Raw genomic sequence first — 24,987 nt, forward strand, 5'->3', positions numbered from 1 at the left:
CTCAAAGTTCACAAACTGACTTGTGGATAATAAATGACTCCTTTGACTAGTCTTGATTAGAAATGTACTTTTCCCCATTGCATGTGACTTCCCTAGCTTATCTTAAGCAATGCAAGCGACAAAACAAGAAATGGAAGTGAACAGAGTAGCAGACAGAGACGTAAGAAATGGAGAACATGAAGGGAAATAAAAGTGACTATTCATTTTGTAAAATTAACATCATATTTTTAATTTTACACATAACTTATTATAAATTGTTTGCTTTTCATATATTATTAAAATACATACATGGAATAAAACGTGTTCAGATTTCATTCTGAGGTTGAATTGGACATAAAAGGAGTTGTTATAAACCAAGCAGGAGACAATGATAAAGGCAAAGTTGATATGACAAAGTGCTGTAAGTAGAAAATGAATGTTTTAGCTGTGTGCTGTGAGCTCTGACAAATCCAGATGAGATAAGAGCCTATAAAAAAAGAACGTGTTCGAGTGACAATGAGAGCTAACTACCAAGTGGAATGCAGTGAATTACCTGATGTTAAACATATTTGTTTTCAGTCATTTTTACGTTTATTATATGTGTTTCCTTTTGCGTGTACACACCTTCATGCAGGAATGTGAGGTCTTTCTTGACCACGGGGAAGAGGGGGATGATAGGTGGCTGTACGCTTTGGCTGCTCAGGATGTTGCGGTACTTGGCCATGTTTCGAGATGGGTCAAAAATATCCTGCAGGTCACGGAACAGCTTCTCATACTTACTGGGGAGCTTCTCCCATGTTCCCCTTAGCCGGGCAATTGGGGCAAGGTTCAGGCCACTAAACACAAGACAAAGAACCACGGAGAAGAAAAGAGAGACAGAAAATGTGAAGTTACTCTCCACAATCAACACAACCTGTTAAAAATTAATGATCACAGTATAAAAAGGGAAATGTTTGCGAGAAATGATCCCAAAACGTCTCATGGCATCAGGTCAAAACAGTATGACTCAGAGAGTAACGTCAGACTGAGTGGTTTTGAACTGTTGCTTGCCAGGATGACATTCAATATGCAATATTATTCAGTAAGACAAGCCTGCATGAACACTGAACACTGTCCAAATAATTCAGCTTCTAACTAAAGACAGATGCTATTGGGGCGCATGGCTTTAAAGCCAAGAGAACCAAACACAGAAAGAGATTTTTGAGAGACTCTCCAGCTCCTTGCTCTACACCATGAGAGCCAGCCCCAGTTTAAATATCTACTATAAACAAGCAGCAATTTAGATGATGTCATTGCGTTTTGTGAAGCCACTACTCATGACAACAGTAACTGTGGTATTGATTGATGGGCAATGGCAAAGCCACTTGAGCTCCCACATACAATCAATAAAGAAAGATGAAATCATTTTGGTTTTGGATATTGTATTTACAGCTGAGGGAGGAATAGGGGGAGAGAGAGAGAGAGAGAGCAGGGGAATCTTAACAAATAATGTAAATCAGCCAGATTTCCTGTGGTTTACATCTAAGGTTTCCAACTTGTACTGGGCCGTGGGACATTTTGTGATGCTAGACCACAACAAAGCAGAGAGCAGGGGAAAATTTGCAGCCAATAAATATTATTAAAGTAATAATAATTATTTTTATAGTAGTATTTTCATTTAAAATGTATTTAACTTTGTTAAAATGTAACAATTTTCGAGATGCAAATCTAGAAAAAAATACAAATAAAAAATGAGATATGATAACCCAATACATAAAAATATCTTCACCCTGTGAAGTGGTTAACTGTGGTTGCTAAGGCTGCAAAAACACTGTTTAACATTTTTTTTTTTTTGAGAACACAGAAAAAGTATTCAAAACTTTTCAACAATAAAATCTACATTCCAACAAGGGTACAACCATTTATATGAATCAAAATTCTCATTGAAATGGTCATTCTACAATAACATGCTACAATAATGAGTGTACTCTTTAATACATTTGACAAATTACTCAGTTAAAAACTAATAGTTGTGTGCAAGTCTCAGGTAAGCATTGAATCACATTAGGTGAAATACACCCTGCAAATATAATGCTTTCCTAGTTTGTCTGATTTCTAAGACACACAGCATGGTCACAGTGTTATACCATATCAGAATACCCTACACCCACCTTATAATGGCAAACATGGAGTTAAAGTTTTTGCATTCTCGGCAGTGTAGCGCAATCTTGATGAAGTGCTTGATGGTCTTCATGCGTTTCAGTGAATTGGCCTCACGAAGGATCTCAGTGGCCACCCAGAAGGTCTCTTGGTTGATGATCTCTTCAAACTGCTTCAGGTGGCTTCCACCACCACCACCACCACCACCACCAGGATCCAGCTTAAAAAGGTCATCCACATACTCTGTGGACTCAATGTTCCGGAAGATGCCAAAATCGCGCATGGAGAGCTGGGCAGCAACTTCCACGGTGCTGAGCTGGAGCAGGCTGATTTGGCTTTCCCTTAGAAGCTCCTGGGCATCATCATCAGAGCACAGTGTCTCAGTCTCCATGTTGTTCTTCAGGTAGTACCTGTGGAAAGAAGGCTCCTTGTGAGAATCAGGTTTCATCTTATTATTTGTTGACGGATTCAATTTGTATTACCAAGATTATTACTGCTGGTATAGAGAGTGAAAGTTTGTTTGGTTCCAATGTTTTCTTTCTTAGGTTTAAGCAGTTATAGCAATAAGTGTTCTTGGGAAAAACTTTCATTCATTCATTCACTGCCTGAAACTACTTGTCCAGTTCTGGGCCACTGTGGGTCCAGAGTCTACCTGGAAACCAATGTGCACAAGGCAGGAACACACCCTAAACAGGGAGCCAGTCCATCACAGTGATATACACAGACACAATATATCAAAAATTGGCTAAAACTGGAGCACCTGAAGGATACCCACACAGACATGAGAAGAACACACCAAACTGCTTGGGCAAAACACTGCATTCGCCTACCCCTGTACTACGATTAAAATGGTACAGTCTGGACTGGAGCGTCTGCCAAATGCCATAACTGTAAAGGCAATGTACTTAAAACAAATGGAAGCTAATATCAGTTAGCACTGTGTGTATATGTTCAAATTTATACCTAAGCTTTCTTTGGAAGATTGTTCTACTCAGGACAATCAAGTAGAATAATATCACAACTGCTGTGAGATGATATCCTTTTGGTGAAGTAATGACACAATGTGTCTTCTGAAGAGGACTACGGAAAATAATGATTTTAGACAGAGGGTGTTAAGACTGTGTTTTCTGAGGCAACACACTCCCATTAAGAATCACTCTTTCATGACGGGTCTCAGCTTGTACTGCACCGCAAACAGTTTAAGCTGTACTGTTGGACTTATCGTAACGGCCGATCTTATACCCATTTAGTCGCAATAAAAATGCCAAGACGTTTTTTGGTGGTTGGCTAGCAGTGATACATTTACCCAGGAGAAGGAAATAAAGAAAACATTTACTGATCCACTTCCTTTGGAAGGCATCCAAGAGGGCCATAGTGAAGTGCTGCAGCTAATGGACTTGTAATGCACGCTGCTCCAATACCTCGTTTACACCACTTCACACAAATGTGGCTGTTTTGCTTGACTAAGCGCTTTCAAATGACAGCTGAACGGAGGGGTGCATCTGCAGTGCGTATGAATAAACTATGGTTTGCTGAGATGATGGAAATTGTGAAACTATCGAAACAAAAAGTAGGAACTTGCCAGTTAATTACACATGCAAACCACACGGCATAAACGATTACTTTTGCTCAAAATGTATGTTGTTTTGCAAATGAACTCAGTCAATGTTTGTTACTGCCATTTGGCTGAAATGCTGCCAATATTGCTCTGTTTTAAATGTTATTTTATTATTCTGATAGGGGCTTTTCTGTTGGTTTAGGAGATAAACAACATTTTGACGGTAAATATAAGTTTAAGTTAACATTAAAAACGAACTTTTGAGAACCCAATCTTATTTAACAATTCGTTGCTCATGCCCAACTACTGGAATAGTTTTTAGTTCCGTTATCTGATTTTTATCTTTTTAAAATAAACAGTTTTAATATTATCTGGTTTGTGACGGCTTTGAGTATTCAAACGTAATTAAATTACCAGGGTGTTATTCTATTATCATTGAATGTATCAACCTATAGACTTTTTTCTAAAAAAAAAAAGGGCACCAGAAAGCATCCTGGTGTAGGTACCACTCCTGTAGGTATGTTGCCTACAGGGAAAAACACAGTCAATGAAAAATTCATTCCTAACAAGTTGGAGCCAGTTTGCAGGGGAGGGGAAGGTACAGCAGGCATCCATTTCTCATAAGCAGCTGACAGACTAGGAAGAAAGCGGAGGATCAGTGGACATGAGTTGTGCATACACAGGGAATATCAGGAATGAACAGGCTGCCTTGACAAAACTGAGAAGTAGTAAAACCATTTCTGCTGACTCAGTATATAAAGATTCAAAGGCGACTCATTCACAGTACCAACCATTTTACACTGTCATATATAGTGGAACAAGTGAAAACACTGTTGAGTTCAAACCTATAAATAAAAAATAAATTAAATTAAAAATAGCTAGGCATTATTGGCCCCAGGCTACTTTAACTAGTAACAACTTTTAAATAAATTTAATAGGCATGCATATTGTATTAAGGGTGTACTTCCCAAACCCTGCTAGACTGTGCTCTCACTGCTTTTAGTATTCACATCCTATGCAGCTTACACTTTTAGTTGTTAGTCTAGGTTTATATGTTTATATATATATATATATACAGCACTATGGAGTTCATGATTGTACTTTGTTGCAGTGACTCTTGGCCCTCTCACATGACTTATAGCAGTAGTTCCTAAACTGGGGTAAAGGAGCAGAAGTATTGCGAAGGGGAGGGTCACGCAACAAGACGTATGAATGAGGTGCATAATAATTACACAATAAATGTCACTTTCTTTTGTTTTGTTCACTAAGAAGTTTATGAATTTCAATGTTCATAATAATTAGAGTGGAGTCTGGAAGCAAAAAGCATGTATGTGTGTGTCGTGGTGTGTGTGTGTGTATAGTGGGGCGGGGTCAAGATCATCTACATCTTCATCTACAAAAGGCGAACCACTGTCTTATAGATTTATAAACTATGCAGCACTCTCATATTCTTTTAATCGTACTTAATGTATAAGAAGATTTTTTACAGAGGCAAATTTTGGCAAATTCTTGTGTGTTGTATCCAGTTGTTCCTGTATATTCTCCTCTGCCCAAATCCTCAGCGGAATCGCTTTGTTTGCTAAAAGTAGGGTGTTGCATTACTGATGTCACATTAGAGTTCTGTACTCCAAACTGGTATCTAGAATGATCACAGCAAAAAGAAACCAAGCTCTTTCCCTTTGTCCTTGTTTTAATACTGCAAGAGTTAATGTGGACTTTTACAATAAGTTTGTTAAACATACAACCTTACAAACACCAAAATCTCATTAAAAAAATACCGTCTTTTGACTTAACCCCTTGTGACATTGCTGCGACAAACCCTAGGTCTGATCATACCTGCCGTTTAGCTGGATGCGGTCAGCCAGTTTGGAGAGCTGATCTGGTAGCCGCCGCTGTTTGATGACGCCTTCTGGACTGATAGACACCTCGCACAGTGAATATGTCTCAGGAGCAGCAATGAGGCCAAACTCGTTGACCACGTGTGAGACCACATCCTTGGCCGTGGTGTCTTTACTGATGATGATATAGCAGCTCTGCTGGTCTGCTTTGAACACGCGTATGACTTGGTCTGGAATGTCTGTTAGTGGGACAAGAGAGAATGGCAAACAAAAGTCAACATTTCACCACTGGACATGGGGATATTAGGCTGTTGTGTGGCTACTATAAAAGCACACTGTATTTCTAAGGTATGTATTTGTTTTTTTTTTTATTGTATTCATTTTGAAAAGCGAAATAAACACTAAATACTCCAAAGTAAAAACTCCAAGTTTACATGAGTCTGGCAATAAACTGATTTGATTTTCTTATGATTTCTAGTTTTGTGCAATGCTGCCTTTCTCACAGATTTCCCTTCATTGCTGCTGAGAGGGAGATGAGGTTTTTGAAATGAGTTTTTTAGACAGAGACCTAAGCAGCTGGACGCATGCTCCCACTGCCACGACTCCTGAGTGGCACTTAATGAATTTTCAGATACAGAACGGTGAGGGAACTTCAAAATACTTGTCGTAGACTGTGCTACACAGTCCAGTTATATTTCCGCGGACATGAATGGATTATTAAGTGAATGTAAACGCACTCATTATTTCTCACACATATGCACAGTAGGCAGCTCCAGTAAATGCTTCAGCATTTACAGCTCTTATATGAACACTGCCAGGAAGTGTAAACCTCAGTAAGACTGCTAACAATGCAGTGGTAAGACATAAGACACTATGAGAAACAGATGAAGCAGGCGTAGCCAGAAACAACATAATGACGGATGAATGTGTGGTATATGCTGCATTCACACATCCAACCAAAGCAGTGATCAGATGCACTCAATATGAAGCCATGGGCTCTACGTGCTAAGGTCAAGGACATGGAAGGCCATTAGAGCTGCACTGTTGCTGAAAAGAGCCAGGGCTAAGGCCAGCAACTCCAGAGCCAAATGGATTTCGATTAAAGATGCTGGGAACGCTCTGCTCCCAAGAAGTCCTAGAGGCCTATGCTGCGTCTTCACAGGGAAGTGCTTAGATCAATCGTCAGTGTTGAATTGATCCAGTCTTGTGCTGATGAACCTTAAGTGTAAGATGTTATGTGATGATGTGATAATATCTGGAGTGTGGTTGAACAAAGTGGTTTTGAGGTTGGAGAAAATTAAATTAAATCACAAAATACCCAACATACACAAGGATTGACCCCACTACACAAATATCCAAGCAGAAAAAGATAAAGAGAAATAACATATTAAACTTGAACAGAAAAGGAAAAAAAAGCAACACCTCAAGTGTTTTAATTTCACCCCAGTGATTTAATTTCCATTCAAAATAGCCATTATTTTATTGTAATGTATTTTGTAATATGTATGTATATGTATGTATAATGTATATTGTAATATTAGAAACTGGACACCAAAAAGGGCAAAGCCTCAACACCACTGAATGTGTTTAAATTTACTTGGACCATAGCCAAAGCAGAAAATGCAATCAGAATCTATGACTGATCACTGGTGGTGTGGAGAAATGTCCCTGCATAAACAATGCTGAAGAAACAGATATCACATTGTCTCTATCCAATGAAAAACATGTATCTCCATTTTTGTTGATTTTTAGTTTATTACATCATTTGAACACAGCAGCACTCCTTCACATTTTGTGAACATTTCATAATGAATTGCTGAACAGAATGAAAACCAACAGAAATGCTTCAAAATTACCTGGAATAAAATCATCTACTGAATTCTATTAAAAGTTAAAAATGTTATGTTTCTTAGAGATACATTTCTTTGGACAGCAATGATAATTTGTTGTGGAGCTGCTAACACTGAAAAACGAATAATTTGTACATAATGTCTCTTTTGACTGGAAATTAAACAAAATGAATGCTTTTGACTTTACACACTTCAGTAGGTTCACTGAAGGTGCAAAGAATCCGGATACAAAAAGGTAAGTTAACCCTCAGAAGTCAAGGTTATTTTTATCAAAACCAAAGCACAGTGATTGTCTCTTCCTCATAGTTAAAACTTTAAGTTAAATTTTGACCAATTTTGAATGCTACGATACGATGATATACAAACATTACAATTGATAAAGATGTAATTATAATTCGATTTTTGACATGATCATGTTGAAATAACACACAACATAACTGATTATGGATTTGTGTGATCATATGTAAACAATAACATAAGGTAAGTTAAATGTCTAGAAAAATAATTCTGGACTTTTAAGGGTTAACATAAGGTTTTACATGTGAATAAAAGCTTATACTCACAATAAAACCCAGCCGCTGGAAAAGCAAGAAAAGAGGGCAGAGGAAAAGAAGAAAGGAAAGAGAGGTTGAAAATGCGACAGAACAGAAAAGAGTAGTGGGCTTCGCATTGTTGTTATAAAATAAGTAACAAAATCAACAATTTGTTTACAATTTCCAGTTTCCAGTCTACTGCTCAGAAGTTAAAATTCAATTTTTTAAGCTATTCATTTCACAGAGATCAATATTGGCTTTCGTATGAATGTGAATTTTTCAGAGGAAAAGAAAAAACATAAATGACTTTGAATTTAAAGGCAATGTTAAAAAAAAATAACCTAAACAAACAAAAAAAACACTTTTCATTTTCCTAGCTCTCCAGTCTTTTTGTGTGGTGGAAACCAGTCTAATGTGTTTATGAAGCCCTGGTGTCAGTTAAAAGACTCTCTCGGTCCTGTATGCTAGGCTTTCTCTCTCTGCTCATGGGAGAGAAAAAACATCTGTGTTTTGTTTTGTATTTTAGACAATGGAGAGAGCTCCAAATCTCCAAATGCACGAACCAGGATGAGGACATTGCTCTATTCCAGCTTAATACTGACTTACCTTTGCTGCTTTAGATCACTTAAGGTGGAAGTGTCTCCAAATTTGGGAGACGGTTAACTGCATTACTGAAAGTGCTACAAAACAACTCAATTTACAAATGTGTTTCTGTGGTAATTCAAACAGTGAATAAAATCTTACAGAAAAGTTAAACTTCAGCCACATACAAACAACAGTGGTTTTACTTCTCAAACATACCGTTCCACCTTAAACGACATGGAGATCCTGAACGTAAACAACCCAGAGAGAATTGTGTTTCCCCATATTTTAATTAATACATACTTTAATTTCTAAAAGGCAAACCCTGTATTTCTAATGTGATTATATTAACCCATTTTCATTTAACTGTAGAAGCAAATAACTCAATACGAATTGGCAGTACTATTCTATCCGGCAATTAATGGAGCACTGTCTCACCTCTCACATTGCACGACAAAAGACCAGTGCTGCCTACATTTGACCTAATCCTATTTTTTAGACAGCGGTGACCAAGTTGAGCTCGAAAATGGGCTCGTATTGCAAATTTAATGCATGGCTTTTTACATTCAGTGACCAAAAATGCCATAAAGCCCAGCTCACTATAATCCCTTCACATCGGCTCTCAGAGCCCAACTATATTTATCATGTTTATTATTGAAGCATTTCCCTTGGCCTCTGTGTTTGCAGGCTAATGACTGAAAATACAACAATATATATTGACTACTGGTGGATAATACAGCAATGCTAATACACCCTAACCGCATACTGAATTATCTACATAATGGTGTTTCAAACTGAGGCATGCTTTACCTCCACTGGAAATGATATTAAAACCCTCATTTTCTAAACAGCTAACATTTCTATTACGTTTTGCTCTGAGAATACCAGGGATGGGACAATATATCAGTTTCCTATCAAGATATCAGTATGCCTTGAACATAAATACATTATTTGTTTATTTTATCGTAAATGGATGTACACACTGGCTATACTAAAATACATGCAGCATTTGGAATAGACTTTCGTGCGCTAACACACTTTCTGACACAATACAAAAGAAACATGACTTTGTCTGATTGTGACCCAGTACTGTTGTGGGTACTGCTTAATAAAATCTTAAAAAACATTTATTTTAAGACTATAACATAAAATCACTTACTAATTTAAAAGCCAATTGTTGGTATTCTAATCTACTACAAAAGCAGAATAGCAGAATAAGATAAAAATGTGAGGATGATATTAATATAAATAAATGGCATGTCCCTTCCCATGTTGTGCACATTTACTCACAAGGGAGCACAACTTTTAAGTCAAATTTCAAATATAATATTTCAAATTCAAAGCACAAACCCTGTAATTTTTAATAAAATGCTCAGTGAGACTTTGTTTTGATGCGTCTCCTTTCAAACCAATCACAAGGTTTTGACTCCTAGGGGTTAACACAGGCTGAAAGTAAACTTGTGCTTTGGGTAGTGGTAAAAACAGTTAACCATATCAAAACATGGACTTGAAAATATTCTTATCTACAAAAGGGGGGAACTGCAGAAAAATCTGGGAACCACTTGGCTAGGCTAGGTCCTGGGCTAGCTAATGTCACTGTCACGGCTCCCGGGTCTTTGTGAATTTTCCCTGTGTCCGTGTAGGTTTCCTCTGGGCAGTCCGGTTTCTTCCAACAGTTCAAAAACACACATTGGTAGGTGGATTGGCTAAAAACAAAAAAGCTACCGTGTGTGTGTGATGCCCTACGATCGACTGGCACCCAATCCTAGGTGTGTTCCCGGCTTGTGCCCAGTGATTTCAGGTATGCTCCAGCCCTGCGGTGACCCTGATCTGGATAAGTGGTTACAGACAATGACTGAATGGGCTAGGCCATGTATTTCTGCAGTAAATTACTGTTGTTTTATAACTGTTATAAAACATAGTACTTGCATTGCACATTCTGTAAAACCTGTATATAACACAAGACAAAACAAGCGCAAAGTGGATTTTGCCTTAAGCCTTGAATGTTTCAGTAATTCCAGTTTGCCAAACAAGTGAACTTAACCAGTTATCTATGGACATAATTTTGCTTTCTTCTCAGGCCAACTTCTCATTCACAAATTGAACAGCATTAAGGCTAAACCTCCTGCATATGAAGGATTATTATAAAGGATTACGATCCAGCTGGAAGCTCCAGCTGAGCATTCTTCCCTTGTTCTGTGTTGCATCTCAAATGGCAAACATGAATTAGTTACCGAGAAAGTACCCAGACACTGTGAAAACTATAAAAATACCTAATCTATCATTGTGGTATATACTGTGGTATAGATACTTTGGCTTTGTATCCTTTAAATATATCACTAAACCCCCATAAACTCTTCTCCAGATTTATTACGTTGTATGCATATCCAGCATGTGGAATTAAAACTTTGTGCTATTGTGTTTTCTCTCACTACATGAATAAAGCAAGACACTCTTTACATTGTTGGACACTCTGTGATGGATGATTATCCGTGAGGCCTGAGAAATGTTATCAGATATGCTGAAGGAGCCCATTGTAGTTCAGCAGGTTTCTGGTAGACAGCACACATACGCTTTGTATGTTAACAAAGGTCTTATTTTCCAAGCACCTGCTGGATCCAAGGCAGAGGCCTGAGACACCAATAGTTTTTAACTTTAATAATCAACTGTGAATAGGGCAGCTGTCAGAGGGGACCAGTTCAAGGTAGAGCCTTACTGAAGCCTGAAGCCGGCAGTTGTTACTTCGTAAAACTAGTGTACTCCTTGGCTTACAAAAATAATGGAAGCATTATGGATAATGACATTAGAGATAATGAATATTTAGCAACTGAAAATAAACGTGATTTGGAAATAACAATCCAGGGGTTGGGCATATTTGGAAAGGACAACAGAAAGCCAAGTGTTGAGCCCTCGTTGCTGAATAAAAGATATAAAATCTGCGGATTTTCTCGGAGGGTCATTTGTGCCTAGATGCATGGCGACTCGGAATTAACGATTGTTTGGAAAGCCTCACATATAGCTTCAAACCCATTTTCTTTATTAAACTGAAGTCTGTGTCTGTGTCAAATTAACTATCAGTGCCAGTAACCTCTTAACATATTGTGGCCGAAGTGACAGAAGATTCATTGTAAACGACAGTCATGATCATCCTCCATTTAATCCTGCTGTTGGTGTACTCTCAGCTGTTCAGCAGACTATATATCCCTGTATGGAAACAGGACTTTCTTTCTTACCAGCATGATGCAAAGAGTAAAAAGAGGAAGCCTTAGTTCTCTGAAAGCTGAACTGAAAGTGAAAAGCCTCACCTGATGGGTTGGAAAAGTCCAGCACACTGGTGGCTGGCTGAAGCAAGTCAGGGCTGCTGGACGACAGGCTCCCTGGGATAGGCATGATCGCCACACTGTGCCTACACTGCTTAGTGCCCACGATACTGTCATCCTGAGACTGACTCACACCTCCATCACTGAGAAAGAGAGAGAGACGGACAGAGAGAGAGGGATTTCTTCTAATTAATTAAAATTCTATCAGGTTCATTGCCTAATGTGTGAATATGATACACAACTGTTACATGGTTTGCTCTCTGTAAAGTAACTAATAAATGCAGCCTAAATAAAACACATTTCATTTCACAATTCATTCACAGAGCACACACTGTCTTGTGAATACTGAGCATGACCACAATCAAGCGTCACTAAAAACACAATGGCAGAGGTGGTCACTTGCCAGACATACACAGACATACAAAATACATAAACACAGATGGTACACGCTGCATCCAATTAAGGGTAACACGGGGAAAAAATAAAAAATAAATGCAGCAGGACAAAGGACATGTGACATGCATAAGATCGGAAAAATGGAAAAGTTGAAAGCTCTCTTTCATTGTAGGTTTGAGGGCCAAGCCAGCTATAACCTATAGGCGAACTGAGTTATGAAGATAAGGCCTATCTTCTGTAGTGAGCTGCCTAAAAAAAGACATGCCATCCACTACCCCTCCTAATGATGTGTTCGCATTATGAATACAGATGATAACTCTGGATGTTGATATTACAGAGACATCAAATGTAAATAAAGAAAAGAAAAAAGTGATATTTTTGGGGTTTTTTTTAAGATACAATTGCCCACACATGGCTAGGAAAACTGCTATTCCTAGTGTCATAACCCCAGTGTCAACGTCTTTTATTTATAATCTCAAGTCATGTGAAAGTCTGGGAATTACAAACAGAGAGGCACTGAACAATTACACTGTATTTTTAGGAGTGTAAAACAGATGACTGTAGGGTTCTCTGGGAATGATTTGGCTTTAGCTGGATGCACAGACAACGTATGTAGGTCAAAGTGATTGACAATAATTCCAGGACCACTGAAGTAGGGCCTGTTGGGACTGCTTATCCTCTATTTATTCACCATTATATTTAGCAAATAATTCATTGCAAAATTCCACTTGCACATCATCAGAGAAAGCCAAAGGAAAATAAGAGATTGCAGATTAGAATTTAGAAAAACAACTTTAACAACAAATTTAAGAAAAGGCACAGATAAATTGTCCAAACTGTTGTGCCAGATGTGGTAGATCAACCAGAGTGTCATATCAGACAAACAAATACATTTTATTAATATTTGCTGTACTTTGCCTAAAGCACTGAGGGAATTGTGAGAAAAACATTTGTGCCTCTCCTGCTTCAGGAGCTAAAACATAATCCCCAGGTGTTGAAAGAACTCAAAACTACAGGACCTTCTTTTATTTGGGCTTTGTGCTGAATAATCCCCATAAGCATGTAATTAAAATCACAAAAGCATGGTGGCTTTGTTAACACTTCAGGCTTGAGAGAGAGAGAGAGAGAGAGAGAGAGAAAGCTGGGGTCATCTCTTACCCAAACAGTCCCCTGTGCACGTGAAGCAGTTGTAAAGACAGGAGACAAGTGACAGTGAGCAGAAAGCAAGCCTTAAGCAAAGCACTGAAGCACTTCATACAGAGCTGACAACACAAACACATAGAAACACAGTCCTGGAATCCTGGCACATCTGGAAAGTTCTCAGCACCAGTGACAGCACAGCCCACAATAGCATCAATGCCTGGTGTGGACAAAACAGCTTAATAACATTCTTGTTGCAACTGGTCGTTTCATGTGTCTTGAATCTCAGGATTATATTCGGATAGAAGTTATCCATAAAAAAGATGTTGGTGTCAATGCACTCAAGGTGAATTTCAAACAGATTTCTTAAACCACTTCATAAGGGGGACTGAGATGCAATTTAGCCAGAAATGGACAGTCATGGACAACGCAGATGGTTGCTTCTCAGACTAAACTAGGAACTGATAAATAGCATTCATATTTTAAAGTGACTAACTGAAAACGATTTTGATTCACAGGTGTAAATTCATGTGGTAAAAACTGGGATGAAAACAACATACTTGAGTCATGAAACGACCAGGTGTAAACCAGATCACAGGTTAGCTTTGGGAGTGGGAAAGAGACAACAAGCAATGTGGCATGGCACATGTAAATATCTACTTTGTAAGAGTGAAAAGGAGAATATACACATAGTCTTCTGTGTTACGTTAAAAGCAAGCACACTTTTTGTTTTTCTTGTGAAATTCCCAATAAGTTTGATGTGTCACATGACCCTCTTCCCATTGAAAAAACAAAAGTTGGATCCAAAATGGCCGATTTCAAAATGGCCGCCATGGTCTCCACCCATCTTGAAACAGGATGTTAATATCACCAACCATTCCCATTTTATTAAGGTGTATCCATATAAATGGCCCACCCTGTACAAACTTATTGATACACTTCGGGGGGCAACAATAATGTAAATTTTTGATACATTTTTGATGAGAACCACACAACAGAGAACTTAATGCCTCTAAAATTTAATCACTATTATATTAAAAAGCTAAAAATACACTGCCCGATAGAGAAGATATGATGTTTCATGATATTTTTGATTAGGTATTTGCATGAATATTTTATTAATTTCCATTCATAAAAGGGAGCTACTTGCAGAATGTTTTAATGCAAAATATCCCTGCTTTCTTTCTCCGCTCTTGTAAAGAATTCATAGTTTGTACATTTCACATCACATTGCACTTAATGATTTTCTAAACCTCAATGATGGAATTTTTGAAATGTAACAACTATTTAACTGTATACATCGTTTTTTTCCCCAACATGTAAGGAAAGTAACAGCAGCTTTCATTATTTATCAATAACAGGAGACAAACACCTGAATTAAAGGAATCAATGAATGGATAGTGTAAATGAAAAGCAGATAGCCATCTGGCCTTTCTCAGTTACACAGCTGACAGCCTGCACATACGGAAATCAGACGGCAGCCCTGTTTTTTTTTTTTTCACAAAGACTCCAATATGGCAGGCTTTCCTCAGCCATTTACAGCTTATTGCTTTGTCATAATAGGCTGCTGATGAAGCTTGATAGACTCAAATCAGAGCTGTTCAGAAAGCTGGAATCCAGGTGACAGGAAAGGCATGGGAAACATTTCCCCATGGTTGGTTTCCATGGAGCTCAGGACAGGGATTAGAGTGCTCCAGGACTGAGACCTGATGAAGACTGCAGATGAATGGGAAATGAATGGAACTGGGAGAGGTCTGTGAGTTCAATTTTTCTGTAAGATCAGGAGACCTTTTTGGAGCTTTGAAAGTAATGCATAATAAAGGCTGTACAATATATGGTTTTATCAGTAGCACAATCTTGGCCTTCAAAATATTGATATTTCAGAAGGCAGCAGTATGCCAATGAGATCCTTAAAAAGAAAGCTAGAGATGTGATGTCACATTATTGATTTACCATTGTGGCTTTAATGTTGTGCTATAGCGTGACAGCAAAATGGAGCAATCTATTCACAGTCCTATTAATATGTCCATATTGAGCAGCTTTAATGCATATAAAACATGAGGAAGACTGCATTAATATCAATTAACCTAAATCAGAGGGTGATAAAATAAACTATCAAGTTGTCAGAGGTACAGGAACACGATACTTGATATACAGACATTTTCATGACCTTTCTATAATAAAGTTGTCATTATCAGTGCCATTACTCTGTATATTCAGTAATAGCCATATGATTCATATCAGCTGATATTTAACTATTGAGCACTGACACCATTCATCTGTATGTTAATTGCAGTCTTGTCTTTTTAAGTAAAGTAAAATGAATAGAGATGTACTGGGCTGCTGAACCTTTCACCTTTTAATTGCTACATTTCAAACATTACGAGACATAATACAATTTCCTCAACAGTGTTCTCTCTCCTTACCTGAAAGGTTTGGGGGGCAGAATGCTGAACCTTGTCTTTTCTAGCATTTTGCGAATCTTATTACGGCCTCCTGACACGGTGTTGGCCTTCAACTTCTTGTGGCTCTTGTTGTCAGTGGGGAACTCCAAATCCCCCGGCAGTTCAGCGATGGAAAAGCGGTTGCCCTTCTTCTCCTGGATTTTCGGGATGTGGAGGCCGCCGTTCTTTTTCTCGTGTTTAATGCGGCTCTGGAGCTCTTTGAAAACTGGAACAGGAAGCGTTCATGGTTATATACAGTGTTAAAAGAAAGTATGGACTCCGTTATCCTAGCCATTTGAGAGTTTGAAAAAATTCTGTCTGCTTAAGTTACTGTTGGGAGGTTTGTAGGTATGTTTGGGGGAAAAAAAATTAAATCCTGTCTGGATGCAAATTTCTGCATTTTAACATGGAGATCACACCTTGCATTGGAATGAATAGGGGTTTGGGCACTGCTGTGCACCGTATTTAGCCTCTGAGCATGTGTTTCCATAGAAAATCCCAGACATTTTTTTCAGAGCAGCGAAACAATACAAATAAAGGTTTCACCTGGGATAGTGTTATCAGAAGGGGAATAAAATTAAATCAGAAAGAAAATGGAGATCACACAGGCTAATAGAAGGAGTGATTATTTTGGCAGCTGCAGATGTTACTTGAACTGAACTAGAGCCTTGCTCATGATCATGTGACATAATTTGGGAACTAGAACCTCAGACGTTCTCTAGTTTTTCATTGCTGTCTAGAGGATTTTATCACAGAGGGGACATGTGAAATTTTATTACAAACGTCCCACTGAAAAACTCATCCAATCCAAAGGGGGCTTAGGCATTTGAAATATTAATTAAAATAAGAACATACCAAAGATATTGGTCTTTACTGTGAGGGAAAGGTGGGTGTTGTTCTTCAGAATGTCCATAGCTTTGGAGTGTGAGATGTTCTCAAAGTTCTGACCATTGATCTCCATTATCTGAGAAAGAGAGATAGAATTAATACTGAGTAAACAATCCAAAACAGTACAGTTCATATGCCCTGCTCCTTCTGAATTCTTACTCACTCAGTCATTCACATTTAACAAAATGTTTACCTGATCTCCACGTTTCAAACCAGCCTCTGCAGCTTTGCTGCCCTGCTCCACAGTTTCGACAAATATGCCAAAGCCTCTCTCACTACCGCCCTGGAAGGTGAAGTAGAGTGGTGACTCTCTGGAGGGCTTCTGAAGAGTGATCTGCCGCCACTTGGCTTTAGCTGCACAAGCGATGTTCAGCAACCGCAAATGACCCTTCATTTTCTGAAAAGGTGAAAAAGAACCACAAAATGTTTGGATTTTCCTGACCAACAGGTAAACAAACTACTTGAGGTTAACAAATGTTAAAACCTTATTCGACTAAAGAAAATATATTACTATAAAGACATCCTTTAACATGACAAACCCCATTTCCAGAACAAGCTTTTCTGCATTGAACTGATGGATTCTCTTTGTGTAATAGGTTGCATGGGGCAGACTGTGGTAAATGACAACGGTTTCCTAAAGAATTTCAGAGCTCACATGCCATTTTCATTGGAGTAGCCCAACAATTTCTCATGCAATGTCATCTGAGGGCTAGAAGGTCACATATGTCTGGAATCTTTTCACAGCAGTATACTTTCAAACAGTTTGACCTAAAGTAGTGTTCCATGGATCATCATTTCTTGCAAAGTCTTTGACATGTGGATATCCACATAAATTGGAGATTCACTTGGAAATTCTATAAACTTTTCATGCTTATTTTACCCCACCCCAGACTTTTTTAACAGTGTTTTAAAGGCATGAAATTTAAAATCTGTTCAAATTTACATAAAATTATCAAGTCTGCCAGCACATCACTTTTTGTACTTTTGTCAAATACATATTTGTCCAAGGACACAAACTCTTGTTTTCATTGCATTTTACACAATTTCCAAATTTTCCCAGAAATGTGGTTTTTACAACAAAATTTTATTTCAGTCAAATTCAGTCAAGAGTGTTCATTGCATAGTTTCCTTTTGAATAAAATGTCACATAACCTTACCGCTTCATCAAGCAGTTTCTCAAAGTCTTCCAGGAACTGCGTCATAGAAGGGTTTCCTTCAAAATCGTTGAAGTGATTATTTACCCATAACAGCACTATCCGTGTAACCTGTGTTGAAGAAATACAATATTTTTACTTCAGAAAAACAATCTAAATTTATGGACCAGTGCAATACATACTCTTCTAGTGACTTATCAATGGTTTATGCCACAGCAGCACTTCTGTTGTTCTGTTGCTGTTTCCTTGTGCAATGATGAAAACTGTAGTCCCATAGGCCTATTGCTAGGTTTGTTGTTTGTTCTTACTTGGACCACTGTTAGTAAGCATCCACCACTTCTGACTGGGAGAACCATTTAATAACCCATTTAGCACCAAATTATCTGACCATAATTTGCCTCAGCTAAAACTTCAACGCTGCCCAGTTAGCCTGCGTACAAGAACTAAATTTTCTCTCATCTTGTTCCAGACCTCAAAATATGCTGTTGTCATGAGATAATCAACACAGTTCACTTTATTTGTGAATTTCTTAACGTTTTGGTTCACTGATGCATTTTAGCAATGCCAAATATATTGCCTTTAAAGAAAGTAAGGCAGGACGCTATGGCCACAATTTCTACCACAATATATTTCTTAATTTTGGTCAATACGATATAATTCCGATATCGATAGGAACAAAAAAAATGTTAATGAAACATTTTATATTTCAATATATATTTAAATTAAATTATTCTCCCTAACCCTAAACACCCTAATTATTAACCCTAACTCTGGCCCTAAAACGAAGTTACCACAAATATAATTTTCTTCTGGCACATGGTCACATAGTATTTAGAGAAATGAGCCTCAAAGAGCCTCATCAGAATCAGAAATTAAGAAACATTTTGTATAACACACAATATTGTATATTGTAGTAGTGCATAACAAATAATTACAATAGATAGTAGCTGTTAGTTTAGAACTCATGCAGTCATGCAACTTAATTTACTTTCTTTCACATACACTCACCGTATCTCTATAGCTGTCCACTTTGAACCACTCCAGTAGTTTCTTTCCCACTTCCATGGGACTGGACAGGAAAGTGCGGTAAGTAAGGAGGAAGTCTTCAATGTAGGTTGGGTCCACCACAGAAGGTTCCTCCACTAGGTGCATGATCAACCTCTCTGGAGTGCCCTAAACCATAACAAACCAAACCAAAAATGACTTTCTTAAGATATACACTGAATCATCACTGGATTAGAATCACTTATTTTTTATAGATACACTCTTTGTTCATTTTATTAGCTCTAATGACCAGATAGGAGCACTTTGTATTTCTGCAAATGCAGACTGTAGTTCACCTATTCCGCTGCACTTTCTTATCCCCATTTCACACTGCCTATTCACTAGTCATGGCCCACACAGGATCACAACAGAGGTATGATTTGGGTGGTGGATGATTCTCAGTCGACACTGACATGGTAGTGGTGTGTTAGTGTGTGTTGTGTGAGTGGATTAGACACAGAAAGTGTCACTGCAGCTCTGAGAATGATCCAGCACTGTGGTGGTCCTATGTGGTCCTTAGCACTGTAGAACAGGTTGAAAGGAGGCAAAAAAAAGAGAATGCAGTGCAACATATGGATTGATTAATGATTGTTTACTTTGTAGAAGTACAATGTGCACCTATATTAGTGAGTTAACAGAGTGGACAAAAAGTGTAGAAAAACTATTCATGATAATGTCATGGGTGATTGGTGTATATTGCAAGAACAACTGGAAGTCATGAAATACATTTTATTTATTTATTATATATAGCTACATAGATAGAGAACTAGAGGGGATTTTCAGTCCTTGAAAAAAATGAGAAGTTGGTGTGGGTACATGTGGTTTCATTACAACTAATAGGCCTTACAAGTCTCTAAATGAGCTTACCCACATGATCGTAGACTGATGTAAGAACATTATTTTCTCAGAAACCTTACAAGGCCTCTCAATTTTATTAAGGGTTCAAGCACACAGTGCTGAAACACTATTGGATTTGATGCGTTTTTCTCGTTCTGCATTATTGTTTTCGGTCACACCATATAGGAAGCCATAGAGACATGAAATTTGGTCAAGTGTTAGTAGGGGGTCTCTGTGACACCTTTGCTCTTGTAACCGATACCACGTCAAATCAAGTCAAAGAGAAAACATTTAAGCTCCAGCCACTTGCCAAAAATATGTAAAACCTACTTTGTAAAACATTCCACAGAACTGGTGTCAAACTTCAATAACTGCTAAAACAAAAGACCACATTTTTTCCTATTCTTTGTATACTGGTATACTTGCTGCAAATCTTGGAAACTCCAAAACTATTTGCTGAAATTCACAGGCCCATCAGTAATAAGATTTTGAGAGAGCCTGTCAATTTTGACACATTTTTGCTAATAGGTGGTGCTTCAATTAGCATCAATTAGTTAGAAGAAAGTGAAATTGAACATCTGTGGATATTCATAGTGTTACCAAAAATAATCAAAAACAAGTGTGACTGTTGAACCCTGTCAATAAATCAGAGTGGTGTTTTTGTATCTTTTCTATACCAAACATGGTATAGAAACGTATTATGTAGGAGCATGTATATGCAATTCAAATCTAACCCCAGTGGGCACTACAAAAAAAAAAAACATATGCAAATAAGGTAACATTAACATATCTCTGGGTAATTTTACACTAAAAACACAAACAGTATGAAATTACTCAAATCTTTACTCTGAAAAACCTGTCCTACACATGTTCAGAGACAATGTATAATATGAACTGTATAATCGCTTAACAAAATTCATGCAGTCATAAAGGATCGGTATCCTATCAGCTTTTAATGCATATGGGTTACTGGTGTGCCTCATATAAAAGGTCCGATTTCACAAGAGGCATCTATGTAAGAGTACAAATCTCAATTTTCAATAGCAGCTTGTAATTTTACAAACCTCCCTAAAATAAGCTTACCCGGTTTCATAGGCCTAAGAAAGGGTTAAAATATACAGATAGGCATATGACTTCCGTGGAATGAGTCCACACGCAATAGATGTCATTTTATGTAAGCTATTTCATGTACCTATGTATCTTTTGATGCAACTTCTGTTTTTATAAAGAAATGGCCACATGCTTTAAATGAATTCAACCAAGGCTAGAGGATTCGAAACTAAAGCAGGTGCATAAATCAAACACACAAAGCCTAGTACATCCATAAAAAAGGCAAAATATTTGAACGCAGGGCCAATCAGTTTTCAATAACAAGTAAATATAACCACACTCAGAAGATCTTGAGGCAGAATCTACATGGTAGAGTTCCTAGTAACAAAAGGTAGGTTTCAAATAAAAATTGCTGTAGTGACAATAAATAAATGAAGGCAAATAGTGAATCATATAGCTTAGCATTATAGAATTAGAATTATATAAGAAACATTCCCTTGTCATACTTCCTGATTTGGCCACTCTGATGAGCGGTCAGCTTTTTTTTTTTACATTGTATTGCACAAGTTTACCAATACAGAACTGTTCACACCATACACTCAAGAAACAAAGGTATGGTAGAGGTACATTGTCACTAAAGGTACAAACAGTGTAAATGTACTTTTAAAGGTACAAAAGTAGTTTAAAAGTCCAGTTATGTTTCCTAGAGGTACATTACATTCTTTTCTCCAGAAGAAGAGGTGAATATTCGTAAACTTTAATAACAAAGCTGTGCAAAATAAAAGAATATAGCTCCTAGAGAAGAAAAGGGGTGTGTGAAACACATTTTAAAAATTTACAATTATGATAGATTAAGGTACATTTGGTCATCAAATATGAAAGTGTGAGAGGGCTCACAGGAAAACAGTTAATAGTTTGGCGAAAATCTACATCTACACAATTCTCTCCTTACATCCATGGACAGCCATGGACAGTGTCTGCGCTGGAGCTACAAATCTAAATAATAAGATTTATCACTGGTATGTGAGTAAAGAAAGATAGACAAAAATATTTTTTTTTTTATATGTATAATTAATAGTTACTCATAGAAACCACATAAGAAACTCCTTTTAAAGGGTCCAATTATTTGAACATGCAGTATGTATAATGCTAAATGGTGGGGTATATTCATACATGTTGGCTAAATCCATGTGATAGCGCTGACATAGTAGCAGGCTTCTTGCCTGTGCCTTACTTGACTGGCTATGTTAGGAACAACGGTAAAAATTTCATGAATTCTTTAAAGAGACTTTATTACGTCAGTAAACAGTGTTCTCACCTTGATGACGATATGGCCCTTGCGGGTGCCGCTACGGTCCAGTTCGCGGTGCTCCTTCACCATAACGATCTCGCCTTCCTCCTCCACCTTGTGTGTATTCTTCTCCACATGGTTGAGGATGCGCCAGTAGTCTTCTTGTGCGATGCACACAAACTGGTCCACAATAACATGAGGCAAGCGGGTAAACTTATAGTACAGCAACACATTGCTCTGCACCACACATGGACACTCAAACAGCAGCAGAGTGGAGTCATGGTGGCACAGCATTGAGAGTGTTTGCACAGAGCTCCAGCCTCACTGGCTTGACTAAGACACTGATGCTGAAAATGCAATTTGGGCCAAGAGGATGTTGTTAGAGGAAGTGAAGGTTTATGTTGTGAAATGAAACAGGTCACAGAACAAGTGGCCGTGCAAACCTCCAAGCCTGTTTCTAATTCCTGTGTAGCCACCTTAGTAGAGTTTTTAATTGTTATTTGAGAGGTTGGGGATGTTTATGTATGCTCAGATATGGTTCTTGTTTTGATTCAGTGACTCCTACCTTAATATTACAGCTTGCAAATTATTGTGATGCCTCACTGATAAAGCCTCTGTCAGGCTCAGCACTGCAAAACCCATGAGTGATGTAAAAATGTATTACGCACTGGAACTGGAGGGGGAGCCCAAGAGTAAAAAATACTAAATCTAAACCTAGTGTTGCCTTAAACTCCTCTGAAGGTTGAGGCAAACTTCTCAAGCTTTTTTCTTTTGCATTAGTTCAGTCCTCTCAATAAACTACAGCTTGTAAACAACTTTTAGTGCAATCATTTCAGCAGACTATGCTGGAGAGTGCTTGTAAAATAACTTAATGTTTGAAAATTAGTTGAAAAGATGTGTAGTGCCTCAGGTCATAACAAAGATCAACATCAACACAAATGATCACTGAACCTTCCATAGCTGATCATAAACAGAGGTGATTTATATTGGCTTGATCTTGAAATGTACGAGACTTTTGCAGACATTTGGCCCGTCCTTGTGAACAAATTATTAAACAAATTATCAAGCACTAATCGGAGCCTCACCTGGCAGTCGTCCCCTTTGGTGCGCACTTCACCATTCATATATTGTTTGTCCAGCGAGGCGGAGATGCCAAAACTGTTACCCATGCAGAGGATCTCATTTCGACCGTCTCCATGACTGATTTCCACAGCTCCGTTCAAAATCACATACCACTGGTCCAACTGAAAACACAAATTTTCAAGTTAACTTTTAATATTTGCTCTGAAATGGACAAGTCTTGGCTGTCACGTTGGCACTGGTACTGGTTGGTACTTAACCTACAACCCTTTATGGACTATGGACATTTCATTTGCAAACCAGAGTAAAATTATTTTATATGATAAGCAAAAGCAAATCTAGGCCCATTATTTCTTATGAACTGTTATAGTTATTTGAATACACTTATATCCAAACATCTTCAAATTCGCAATATTTTATTTCAGGTATCTGTAACAGCAAGGCAAGGCTATTTATATAGCACCTTTAATACATAAAAGTCATTTGAGACACTTTTGAAAGAATTACAAAGATAACACTACTATTAAAATATTATGAAGTAATGTAAAATTATTTGTATTGTTATCTGGGCCAAAACATTTTCATTTATTTGGAATTTAAATGTTTCAAGCATTTGGGCTATTCCATTTTATACAGTGTAGTAGCTGAACCCTGCTCCTTTTTACTTAGTCTTTACATTAGGCAGAACTAACAGGCTGGTCGGCTCACATCGCTACAGCATTACAAGTAGATAGATGTAGATCTTTAATCAACAGAGGAGTTGTGCTATTCAACAAGTTTGTTCCCATCTTCAAGGTATTTACAAATTGAGTCAGTGGGATAAAATGTATCTAAAAATATGCCACGGTATCAAAGTATCATCTGCATAGCTGTAATATGATATTCCATATTCTTGTAGAGTGCTGGTCTACCCAAGGAAAAGTATATGTAAATTAAACAACAGGGGTGTGAGAATCAAACCCTGAGGGACACCCCAGGTCACTGGAGCTCTCGCAGAAACCATGTTTTCAATTTCAACACAGTAATTCCTGCCTTGCAGGTATGAGCTAAACCACTGCATGTTTGTTCTTGTGTCTATAACCCAGTTTCTGAATATATTTCTAAGATTTTAATGATTAATGGTCTCAAATGCAACATTTTTATCCAAGCAAATATCAAGATTTATCATAATTAGAGCTGTCGTACTGCTATAATCAGTCAATTCTGACTGAAGTTTGTCTACGCAGTTATGTACTGGATGAAATCCAGGTACATTTAAAATTGCTCTGTAAATACGTACAAGAGTTAGTTTCATTTTTTCCCTTTTTTAAGAGTGGTTTCACAATAGTTTTTAAAGTTTTGAGAAAAATAAAACATGAAGTGTGCAAATTGTGAGCTATCTGAAGAATGTCTGTGTCACGCCTTCGTCCTGTCAGTCTGTTGTCCCGGCCATGTGCTTTATTTGCACATGGCTCTGTTTTGTTTATGTTCGAGTCTCCGCCTTTGTTCCGCCTCCTCGTCCGTGTCATGTGTTACCCGTCCTCGTTATCTGTCCAGGTGTTTCTCGTTTGTGTGAGTACTTAAGCCCTCTTGTCTCGTGTCCTGTTTGTCGTTCATTTCACTTCATTATGTATTGTTCTCCGGTCTTGTCATGTCGCGTCGTTTATCTCTCGTTTCTAGTCAAGTCATGTTTGTTTCCTAGTTTTGTCGTTTAGTGTATTTTCTGTCTCAGTATTTTATGTCCTCGTCTTGTAGTTCCCTTTGTAGTTTGCCTGTGTTTTGTTATATCTTTGGTTATTAAATATATCCCGTGTTTTAGCGAATGCGTCCGCCTCCTTCAATCCGCCCCTCGCTCCTGACAGAATGTACGACCCTCAGGACGCAG

The 24,987-nt window shown here is 37.9% G+C and overlaps 1 protein-coding gene across 3 annotated transcripts in view; it reads right to left on the minus strand.

Moving 5' to 3' along the window:
* Window positions 1–24,987, minus strand: part of LOC136668527 (rap guanine nucleotide exchange factor 6-like) — a 134,599-nt gene that overhangs the window by 22,908 nt on the left and 86,704 nt on the right. For 2 of the 3 annotated variants that reach the window (XM_066646098.1, XM_066646097.1), the window contains exons 10-20: window positions 23,129–23,287; window positions 22,071–22,223; window positions 18,830–18,994; window positions 17,825–17,932; window positions 16,861–17,064; window positions 16,635–16,743; window positions 15,762–16,005; window positions 11,785–11,942; window positions 5,513–5,753; window positions 2,130–2,528; window positions 604–815 (exon numbers count right to left, since the gene is read on the minus strand). In XM_066646098.1, the coding sequence (XP_066502195.1) occupies window positions 604–815; window positions 2,130–2,528; window positions 5,513–5,753; window positions 11,785–11,942; window positions 15,762–16,005; window positions 16,635–16,743; window positions 16,861–17,064; window positions 17,825–17,932; window positions 18,830–18,994; window positions 22,071–22,223; window positions 23,129–23,287 (2,152 nt within the window). Of the gene's footprint in view, window positions 1–603; window positions 816–2,129; window positions 2,529–5,512; window positions 5,754–7,927; window positions 7,943–11,784; window positions 11,943–15,761; window positions 16,006–16,634; window positions 16,744–16,860; window positions 17,065–17,824; window positions 17,933–18,829; window positions 18,995–22,070; window positions 22,224–23,128; window positions 23,288–24,987 lie in introns of all 3 variants that reach the window. The other variant, XM_066646096.1, reaches the window with a different exon arrangement.

The sequence above is a fragment of the Hoplias malabaricus genome, chromosome 15 (assembly GCF_029633855.1).
Source record: "Hoplias malabaricus isolate fHopMal1 chromosome 15, fHopMal1.hap1, whole genome shotgun sequence".
Taxonomy (NCBI): domain Eukaryota; kingdom Metazoa; phylum Chordata; class Actinopteri; order Characiformes; family Erythrinidae; genus Hoplias; species Hoplias malabaricus.